The sequence below is a fragment of the Oncorhynchus gorbuscha genome, linkage group LG07, assembly GCF_021184085.1.
Source record: "Oncorhynchus gorbuscha isolate QuinsamMale2020 ecotype Even-year linkage group LG07, OgorEven_v1.0, whole genome shotgun sequence".
Classification (NCBI taxonomy): Eukaryota; Metazoa; Chordata; class Actinopteri; order Salmoniformes; family Salmonidae; genus Oncorhynchus; species Oncorhynchus gorbuscha.
Window position 1 is genome coordinate 29,981,955 of NC_060179.1, and position 11,244 is coordinate 29,993,198.

Sequence of the window (11,244 nt, forward strand, 5' to 3'; positions counted from 1 at the left end):
GACACGTAGTGAGAATTTATTTTGAAAATATTTATTTTATTTCCTTAAACTCTGCAATCATACTGCACAAAAGTGTTTACCCAAGTGGTATAATCAGTGTTAGCTTTTTTACATTTTTTTAAAACCAAAATGGTCTCCAGGCAGCAACCAATGTTCACCCATATTGTGCATAAATGACTTAAGGCAACATGGAGGACCAGGCCAGGCTTCATATGTAGAACCCAACTCAGAGGCTGCTGGTTTGACAATGAACCAGGAAACTGTTGCCAGTATCTGGATTTTGCAACAACATTGGCACAATGCATTTTCTCCAAGAGCACCTTGGTTAAAGGCAGCATGTTACATTTTGAAATAATACCACACTTTTACCTGAGCGTATGGCAGCAAGCAGAGACCTGGCATGCCACTGACGCAGGGACAAATTATCAAACAAACTTCCTGTACTCCAGTTAACCCATCTCTAAAAATGCAGTTACTGCTAACCTTAAAATAAAATTGTGTATTTCATGAGTTACATAAAAAATAAACTTCTAAATTTAAGTACCAATAACTAACTGGTAGCTAAAATTGATTCAAGGTCATGGTTTCAGTGTCAAACAGGGCTAAAATGTGCTGTGAGGAATTGACCTCTGCCTACTCTGCTCTCACCCTTTATGGGTGTTTTAGTACCCATTTACACCTGCTGTTAAAAAAAATGATCTGATATCTATTTAATCATCAGTTCTAGTCAGATTCCAAAAGCTATTTTTCTAACAGGTGTAAATGGGGCCATAATGTCAATAGGCAGGAATATGTTCAGTGTTCACTCAGTCAACATGAGTGCTTTCTGTTCTGCCTGCCATGAGCAGCTTCTTCAGTGGCAAATCAGGGACTTTGAGTCCAATCAGCTTGCATTGAGGTCTTCTGGGACCTGGAGTCCATTGGGCTGGCCCACTGGGACATTGTAGTGCCGGTCATCCTCTGTGACCAGACATACACAGGGCCAGTCTTCCTTATGGTCGTCGGGAAAATAGGTGATAAACTCCTCTGTGTGTGCCATGTACAGCCTGTAGACTTGGATGGTGCACTGCAAGGCATACCCCAGCAGAAACATCTCCACCTACACTCAGGAACCAATGAGATAGGGAGTTGACGCTTTATATTTAGAACATCATTATGGTTTTAAAAATTGGGTATTGAGAGTTAGTGGGTGTATTGGAACCATTGTTTAAGGACTTTGAAAATTACATTATCTGTAGAAGCCTCTTAAAAGTTCCAGGGCTCGAATATTGGTTTATTCGGATCAGTTGAACGCTATAGCGCGAGTTAAATCAAAGTCATTTCCGATTGAGCCGACATATTGCAGTCTCCGAACGCGGGAACCTTGCCTTATTCTATTGCGCTATAGCTCGGAATTGAATCGAGCCCATACTATGTTATACATTCTTCCCTGAGATACTGCTCTGTCGTTGATGCTAAGCTTCAAATCTAAACTCAAATGTTAATCTCTGGCCTGCTCTGACCTTCCCAAGAGTCACTGAACAATCCAGAAAGACCCCGAGGCTTAGGCTGAACTGCTGTTGAGGACAGAAGAACAGATGGTACAGTGCAAGTGTGTGCATGTTAGACTTCAAGGTTTGGTTTGTGGGAAAGCAAAAACACACCCATCCTATTGTATCCTCTTGTTTTGCTCAGCACTGATTATGACTACCGGTTAAATGGTACCTCTATGGGTTTGGATGGGAGAAGTCCAGCTAAAAGATCCTGGTTTACCACTGTTTAACTGCCAGGAAAGGCTGCAGTGTTGGGGCAAAAAAAAATTCCCACGCTACCAATTACTTCACACTGGAAGAAGTTAAGCTACACAAAAGCTACCCGTAAAAAGGAAAATTCCACCCCAAAGCTATTTTGGTATTTGTTTCATTAGTCCATTGTTGATAGTCCCAAAATGTTTTGCTTGTCAAAGTTTCAAGATATGCAACTTTCAAAATACAGAAATCTGATACGTATGATGATGCAAAATGCAGCATCATACGGGTCAGATCTCTGTATTTTGAAAGTGGCATATCTTGAAACTTTGACAAGCAAAACATTTTGGGACTATCAACAATGGACTAATGAAACAAATACAATTTCTCTATGAATTTGGTCAGGTCGCCCAAAAAGGTACATATTGCAGCTTAAACAAATGTGTGTGTATATATATATATATATATATATATATATATATATATATATATATATATATATATATATATATATATATATATATATATATATATATATATATATATATATATATATATATATATATATATATATATATATAGCTTACTTAACTACAGTTACTTTGAAAAAGTAGTTCACAACATCCAAAGTACTTTGAAAAATTGTAGTATGAAAATCTGAAATGTCAGAGTACAAATTGCGAGAACAGAATTCTCAGATTAGTCTATTAAACAAAGACTGTTTTAAGAGAATTGGGCAGGTCTGATGATGAAAAAGAACGAACGTCAACTTCATCCATAATTTTTCTTTTTGCAAAAAGTGTGTAGTTCCAGTAGTTAGCTGCACCTCTACATGGCAAGAAAGTCCTTAACTACTGAAAAACCTAAACATTTTATTTAGGTCAACTACCACCAAGCTACTGCAAAATGTAGTTAAATGACAAGTTGAACTACATTTAGTTCCCTACTCCAACACTGAAAGATATTTAATTGATGCCTATGAAAACCCTATTAGAGAAAGTGTTTGGGCTTATGTATATCTAGAAGTATTAATGCATGTTCATTTGAACAGGGGACGGGACCATGTTTGTGTGTTACGTTGCCACAGCAACCTGCTGCTCACCTGCTCCAGCCCCCCGCTGAATCCCACGTGGCTCAGGTGGTTGGACAGGAAGCTGCGGGGGCAGTCGGAAGAGTCGCGTGCGTAGAGAAGCCAGCAGAAGACGGGCACGTCTCCTCCCTCTTGCATGGTGGTGTGGAGTTCCACGGCCTGGCCCAGCATGAGGAGCTTCAGGGCTTCCAGCAGGCCCAGCTCCTCCTCCCCTCCCTGGAACACACGCTCACACAGACACAGTCTCTCCTCCGCACTGGAGCAGCCCACCGCCGCCTGCCACTGGGCACAACACACACACACACACCACATACTGTCATCACCACCATGGCTGGAAATCATATACATTGAATTATTGCTATTTTCTCAACCGCAATTCACACACCGTCAACATTTTATGGCTGGATGTCATACTGCTCTTATCTTGCAATTCATGACTTCAGTGTCAGTCAGTTGTCACCATAATATGAAGGTGACAGTATACACAATTTTCCCATTAGTTGGTGGCATTAGGGTACAGCTACCAACCATCTAATGACAGAGGGAGAAGTCTTTGAAGTCTAATCAAGAACAGAGTTCCTCCAGAGGTGGAATAGGCTGTTTGCTGCCAGCCAGAGGTCTCACGTTGCGATACAGTCTACTTTCCACAGATAGGTATTAAACTGTTTCCTGAAGACTGGCGATCAATCTATCCCGTCTCCTGTTTAATATCAGGCTGCTTCAATAAAACACAGCAATCTGCAAGGGAGGGTACAGTCAGCGCAGTACACCACAAACTACTCTAAAACTGCCATTAAAAACACCCTCCCATGTGGTCATAATTACAACCATAAGGTTTGGGAATCAGCTACGTCTCCATTCAAAGTCTGGGAAAAGACATTGGTGTTTCCGTCTTAAATACAGTACAACGTGTACAGTACATAGGGCTGGGTAAGGAAGGCACGGGCGGTACCCTGTTCTGGAGGAGTTCCATGTAGCGTTTGAGCTGTTGGGCGGCATTTTCGCTTCCCTCCCTCTGTCTGCACTCTGAGGGGAACATCCACTGGCCAATCAGGCATTCCAGCTCCTCCAGCCACTGTGGAGAAGAAACAGGGTTGTATTCATTATGCACCAAACAGATAGAAACTGATTAAAATGGAGAGGGACATCCTTGAACTTGTCTAATAAGAAATGCACATTTTTGTTTTCCATTGCAAAATGTTTAGCTACGGTGTGCACTAATGAATGTGACCAAGACACATTAGATTATAACGGCAAGCCATACTGACCATCAGGCAGCTAATGTCCATGGTACTGGGGTCGTAGGTATAGACAGTATGAGGCCTAATGACTTATATACAAGTTTTAGAGCGTACACAGCGTTAGTTATGCAAGCATGGTGTACCGTAGAAATGTGTTCGTCCTGCAGCCAGACAGGCAGCTGGGTGCTGGTGGAGAGCACCTGGAACAGAGTGGCTCGGAGGGCACAGTAGTTATCTCCTCTCACCCGTCTCAGGCTCCCAAACCTCTGAGACAGCTCAGTGTAACCCTGGGACCAGACAGGAAGAGCAAACTAGTATGAATCATCTTGTAAGAATGTCCTAAATATTAATCTTAAAATGGGACAATCTGGTATTTGAAAAACAACAACGCAGTCTCTCCTCTGCTCTGCAACAACAGCAGCAGTGTTGGGGGAGGTCAGGGGTGCCGTTTCACCCTACTCCGGATTCCATCTTTAAAAAGGTCCATAAATGAAGGAACCAATCCCATATTTCCTTTTTAAAATATAAGATCATAGTAACTGGCTAATCAACTGACCTTTCTAATAAGGGTACTTTTGGCAGTGTTTCCCTTCCACTCTCTCTCACTGTAGGACATAATATCCACCATTGGCTCCAGACTGCATCGGTCCTCAACCTTTGGAACTGAGATAGGGAGAGAAGAGAAAAAGTGAGAAAGAGAATACTAATTATTGAATCAAAACATTTGTGGGTATACCATTAAAGGACACACTGGTGTTCTGGTAAAAAGGAAATTATCTGAAATTGACTGACGCGTGATTTCAAACAATGGCTCCGGGCCTGCATGTTTAACTGGCCCCTGGGGGAGCTCTTCAGCTCCTCGATACAGGTCTTCCTCGCTAAAAAAGTGGATGACAGTTGATGTTATTATTAACATGTCAAAGAATAGAAGATCATTTTGGTTCAATTATGTGACACTGATCTGCAGTCAGTTCTAAGGTACAAAGAGAGACATTGACAAACCTAACTCCCAGATCATCCCCAGCAGTACCATCTTCTTCCCTCACTTGTAACACCTCCAAATCAGCAGAGGTGCTGGGCCTCTGATGGGCCTCTCCTTTTAGGGCCTCCTCCCCTCCAGTCTCATCCCCTGTCATGGCCCCTGCAGCAGCACTCTCCATCTCCTCATCCTCCTGTTCCTTTGTTTCTGGCACTTCTTCCTCCGCTCCTTCATCTAAGATGTCTTCCAAAGATGGGACTTCAACCAATCCACCCTGGGTACCTTCCTTCGCTTGTTCACAGGAGTTTTGACTGGAGAGAGAAGTCGAGAAAGCCATTCTGTGAATTGCATACGTTTGCACTTCACGTCAAGAGAAGAACATCTCTACTGTCATGGTCTTATGTTCTTACACCACATTCCTCTCGTACACTGGCCTCAGGCGAGCCACAATGTTAGTACCATTCTAACTGTAGAAGACGACACTTTGATCTACCTTGTGAGGAATCATCTAAACTCAGCAACAAAAAGAAACGTCCCCTTTTCAGGACCCTGTCTTTCAAAGATCATTGGTAAAAATCCAAATAACTTCACAGATATTCATTGTGAAGGGTTTAAACACTGTTTCCCCATGCTTGTTCAATGAACCATAAACAATTAAATGAACATGCACCTGTGGAACAGTCGTTAAGACACTAACAGCTTACAGACGGTAGGCAATTAAGGTCACCGTTATGAAAACTTAGGCCTCTTTAGTGTCCTTTCTACTGACTCTAGAAAAACACCAAAATAAAGATGCCCAGGGTCCCTGCTCATCTGTATGAACGTGCCTTAGGCATGCTGCAAGGAGGCATGAGGACTGCAGATGTGGCCAGGGCAATCTACTGCAATGTCCATACTGTGAGACGCCTAAGACAGCGCTACACTGAGACAGGATGGACAGCTGATCGTCCTCGCAGTGACAGACCACGTGTAATGAACACCTGCACACAGGATCGGTACATCCAAACTTCACACCTGCGGGACAGGTACAGGATGGCAACAACAACTGCCCGAATTATACCAGGAATGCACAATCCCTCCATCAGTGCTCAGAATGTCCACAATAGGCTGAGGGAGGGTGGACTGAGGGCTTGTAGGCCTGGGGCTAGGCAGGTCCTCACCAGACATCACCGGCAACAATGCCGCCTATGTGTACAAACCCACAGTCACTGGACCAGACAGGACAGGCAAAAAGTGCTCTTCACTGACGAGTCGCGATTTTGTCTCACCAGGAGTGATGGACGGATTTGCGTTTATTGTCGAAGGCATGAGCATTACGTCGAGGCCTGTACTCTGGAGCGGGATGGATTTGGAGGTGGAGGGTCCGTCATGGTCTGGGGAGGTGTGTCACAGCATCATTGGACTGAGCTGGTTTTCGTTGCAGGCAATCTCAACGCTGTGCGTTACAGAGAAGACATCCTCCTCCCTCATGTGGTACCCTTCCTGCAGGCTCATCCTGACATGACCCTCCAGCATGACAATGCCACCAGCCATACTGTTCGTTCTGTGTGTGATTTCATGCAAGACAGGAATGTCAGTGTTCTGCCATGGCCAGTGAAGAGCCCAGAACTCAATCCCATTGAGCACGTCTGGGACTTGTTGGATCGGAGGATGAGGGCTAGGGCCATTCGCCCCAGAAATGTCCGGAAACTTGCAGGTGCCTTGATGGAAGAGTGGGGTAACATCTCACAGCAAGAACTGGCAAATCTGGTGCAGTCCATAAGGAGGAGATGCATTGCAGTACTTAATGCACCAGATACTGACTGTTAATTTTGACTTTGACCCCCCCCCCCCTCCCTTTGTTCAGGGAGACATTATTCCACTTGTTAGTCACATGTCTGTGGAACTTGTTCAGTTTATGTCTCAGTTGTTGAATCTTATGTTCATACAAATATTTACACATGTTAAGTTTGCTGAAAATAAACAGTTGAGAGTGAGAGGACGTTTCTTTTTGCTGAGTTTATGTTCACAGCAGGAAACAGTATGGAACATAGATCAAATTACACAATATAACGCTGAGATGCCAAAGGTGTGGAGGAGAACAGTAATGTGGACCACTCAAGAGTAATTAATTCCTATCACTCAAACTCATTTCACTATTAATCATGGTCATTTTTTGCTTAACTTTTAGGAAATTAAGGACTGCATTCTTTTCGTATTACATCACAGAGATAGATGGTTGAAAGCACACCTGCACAATTCCGTTGTGTGATATTCTTTTTATGATCTTTGGATGCCCCCTAACGGTGGCAAAATAAATTACAATACAAAATATATTTTTTACAGTTTATATCATTCAGTTTATTTCAACAAGTTGTGATAACAAACATTTCCATTGTAAATATTAGTCCACTCACCTCTTGCTGGTCCCAGATGGACTCATTCTCACTGGTTCCTCCACCAGTCCAGTGAGGTTTTGGGGAACCAGACCATTCTGTGTGGGCTCCGTAGCTCCTGTTAAAGCTGGAGAAGCCTCAGGATCCTGTGGACTGTCATTCAGGTGCGCTACAGAGCTCCTATTCTCTTTACCATCAACCCCCTTTATCACAGTGCTATACATGAGGGGACAGGGAGGAAAGATGTATGTAATGCCCACTGTGAATACACAAAGAGTCACCCAGAAATCCCAATGGTTTGAACTAAAGCTACAGCCATCTTAGCCATAGACGTTTGACTTACATAGTGGGAGATGGAGATGAGGGCAGGTGAGGGACACTGTCGGTAGATGCTGCCTTCTCACAGGCCTCTGGTGGGGTCAGCTGGGAGTCTGGGAGAGATGTGACCACCACAGTGCCAAGACAACACTTCTCTGGCTCTGACAGTACAGCCACCGCATTGTGTAGGGGTATTGTTGAATCCTCATCCACAGTTTCAGAGGTAATTGATTCTACTGGTATCTCAGCTTTGGGAGCAAAGGCTTCAGGGCATTTGTCCTTAGCATCAGGTGTAACTGTTATATTATCTGAGTGTTCATTCTGGACCACAGTGGAGGTCTGCTCAGCAAGTACAGCTACATCTATCTCAGCCAGGACCTTCTCTGCATCTCCTCGTCCTTGCACCTCTTCCTTATGGGGACCCTGGGGAGGATCTGAAGTGCATATCTGAGCTTCTACATTTGTGCTCTCTGTGGCTGTATCCTCAATGCTTTTGTCCAGTGCTGTAAGGATGGAGTTTGCTATGAGTCCAGTGCCTGTGTTGGGAGACGGCTCCTCAGCCTGTCTGTCTTCTGTCTGGAGGAGTCCATTCTTCTCTATAGTCTGGGGCTGGGCAATGTCTTCCTTTCCATTGGTTTTGGGAGGGACACTACAGCACACCTGCACAGTCACAACAGCCACCCTTTTGTCTTTCTTGTCCTCTGCATCATCTCCTCCCGCTTTCCTGCGACAAATCATCCATGGAAATAAAACTAACATGTTTCAAAATACATGTACTACAAGGCAAAAGTATGAAAGATTACAAGTGCTTCATGTGTTTGCCAATGGTTTGACTTGCTAATTCAAGTAGTGTGTTCCCACTGGGCACAGACGTCAGTTCAACGTCCAGTTTAGATTTACATTTGGTTGAGTTGTCAACTAACTATTTAGGTTAAAAGTTGAACGGAATCAAATACAAAATGTCCTTATGTTGATGATTTTTTGCAAATCAAATCAGTTTTCCACATCGTTTCAATGTCATCACATTGTTTATGGGGGTTGAAATTACCTGGAAACGATGTTGATTCAACCAGTTTTTGCACAGTGGGTTTTGATTGCAGTCCAATCAATGACTGATTTAATTAGGTAACCAATGGCAGTGTTGAGTCATAATCTTACCTCACTTCAGAATCTTCTTCGGAACCATTGTGGAATCCAGCGACCTCTCCACATTCTGATGAGGATGCTGGAACCTCGACACCCCCGTGAAGTAACCCACTTATTTCCTCCACATTGTCACAGGGACTAGCAGCAGGACAACACCAGTTTCCCATTCCCACTTAGACAATGCACACCGTCTGCCTCTCGAAAGTAGGTCTTGGGTAAAATGTTGTAACGTTACTCTGAAATCCACAGAGTCTTGGTTCCTACCCTGGTGAATTGGAGGAGCTTATTCAGAAATAGAGATTTTAGGTCCATTACAAACTGTTCAGAGCATTTGTAAAAAAACCTGACCTAAAAATCTATAGGACAGAGAGAGGATACCAATTCCATGCTGTGAGAGCCCAGGCCATACTGTAGCGTCAGGATGTATTGTTGGTCCTATGAGCAAAAGAGAACATACAGCAGAGGCTGGTGGGATGGGCTACAGGAGGACGGGCTCACTGAATTGACTGGAATGTAATATATGGAACGGTATTGAACACATCAAACATATGGAAACCACATGTTTTACTCTGCTCCATTAACACTATTCCAGCCCTGACAATGAGGCTGTCCTCCTTTAGCTCCTCCCACCAGCCTCCACTGACATGCAGTGAAATTCAACATTAGATTTCCTATTTATTTCACCCTTGTATGAAGTAGCCTACATCTTTATACTGACTGGAATATATGTATACTGACTAAAATTACATGAGGAGCAATGGCATGCAAATCACTTTTTTACAAGGGGAAAAAAATATATATACAAAAAAAGGCGCATGCGCTATTAGGACTCGTCTCCGCAGGCGGCTGTGAGAGTGAAAATAAACGGTCTGTGCAAACACTGGATCCTTGGGAGGTCCATACCCCCCTTACAATTTTAAACTTCCACTTCAATTGAGTAGGGCCGTCCCAAGGATCCCGTAAAGCAAACACCGAAGAGCAATAGCGGCACCTCACCTTGATGTTGGTTGTTTACCACAATCCGGTGCTGCGATTACCCTTCGGTTTCGATACATTTTCAGAAAAGACACAACATACTGTATCATTCACGGCTAGGCTGTCATAGACGCTCCTCGAAACGTGAGAATGTTGTTTAGCCAATTCAACTGACTGGCGTGATCAACGCTTGTGCCACCCCGTCCGATGCACGGAAGTACAATAAATAAATGTGGAGGGTGTGTCTTCCAACAGCAAGAAATGTATAGTGTAGCGAGCCATCAGATTTTATGACAAATGTTGTGACGTATATTTCTTGGAAAACGTTACATATAATTTGTTGTGAGAACGCTAGGATAAGGGTTATCCGTTATTCCTTCCAACATTGTAGCACAGCTAAGCTTGCAGACTAATAATAACAGTGTCCTACAATGTTACAAGCAGCATGCGCTCGAGACAAAATAGCTGCATACGCAGGAAGTTTAGCGCACGACAGTTTCATATTTTGGACTGAAACTCTTGACAGCTCAGGTCTGAAAAATGTGATTCTTGGCCAACATACACACAGCATAATGGTAAGGATATATACATGAACGACGTACATTCGACACTCACATGTCTACTTACTTTCAACGCAGACTGCTGCTGTACACGGTTTCAAAATATAGTTTTACAGTTGTCCCACTTGTTGTGAAATACAGCAACCAGTTGATAAACGTCGTTCTGCTGGAATGGGGGGTGTTTGACAGTTCAACATATACAACAAAGATGTTTGATATATGAAGATGTCATACTCAGCATTTTACCATTGAAAAAAAGGTCACAGTTCCGGTCTGCTTAAGGTGAAATATGCAGAAATCGCTCCGCCTTTTCCTGGTTGCTAAAATTCTAATAGTTTGCCTAATTTCATGTGACAAAAAAGCAGTCATTGCATAGAGAATCATTGTACCATTTAAACCGCTGTGAAGTATATTATCCATAATGCAAAATATTGTATTTTTAGTGGTTTGAAGCTGGTGTACAAAACCGAAAGTAAAAACGACACTTTTTTTCAACCTTTATTTACCTAGGCAAGTCGGTTAAGAACAAATTCTTATTTACATTGACGGCCTACACCGGCCAAACCCGGACAACGCTGGGCCAATTGAGTGCCGCCCTACGGGACTCCCAATCACAGCCGATTGTGATACAGCCTGGAATCGAACCAGGGTGTCTGTAGTGACGCCTCTAGCACTGAGATGCAGTGCCTTAAACTACTCCACTCCGGAGCCCAACCTCAGAAGGGGGCGCATAGAAATAGCTCACATAGAACCTCTACCTCTTCTTAGACTTGCTTTCAATGAGAATGACAGATGTATAATTGTATGTGAATTTGGTTGGGTCTAACATTAAT

The 11,244-nt window shown here is 43.3% G+C and overlaps 1 protein-coding gene across 9 annotated transcripts; it reads right to left on the minus strand.

Moving 5' to 3' along the window:
• Positions 1–15: 15 nt before the first annotated feature.
• Positions 16–10,669, minus strand: LOC124039769. Of its 9 annotated transcripts, none has more exons than XM_046356122.1 (12): positions 10,479–10,669; positions 9,255–9,311; positions 8,889–9,141; positions 7,756–8,454; positions 7,434–7,628; positions 5,061–5,348; positions 4,851–4,936; positions 4,615–4,721; positions 4,202–4,345; positions 3,770–3,892; positions 2,830–3,099; positions 16–1,099 (listed from the first exon to the last, which is right to left on the minus strand). In XM_046356122.1, exons 3-12 carry the CDS (start codon positions 9,041–9,043, stop codon positions 884–886), a joined length of 2,283 nt encoding a protein of 760 aa, XP_046212078.1. In that variant the 5' UTR covers positions 9,044–9,141; positions 9,255–9,311; positions 10,479–10,669; the 3' UTR covers positions 16–883. The 9 variants fall into 9 exon arrangements, with proteins under 9 accessions (XP_046212078.1, XP_046212075.1, XP_046212079.1 ...); XM_046356119.1 differs by having other exon boundaries at positions 9,225–9,311; XM_046356123.1 differs by having other exon boundaries at positions 9,225–9,311; positions 10,467–10,669.
• Between the last annotated feature and the right edge of the window lie 575 nt (positions 10,670–11,244).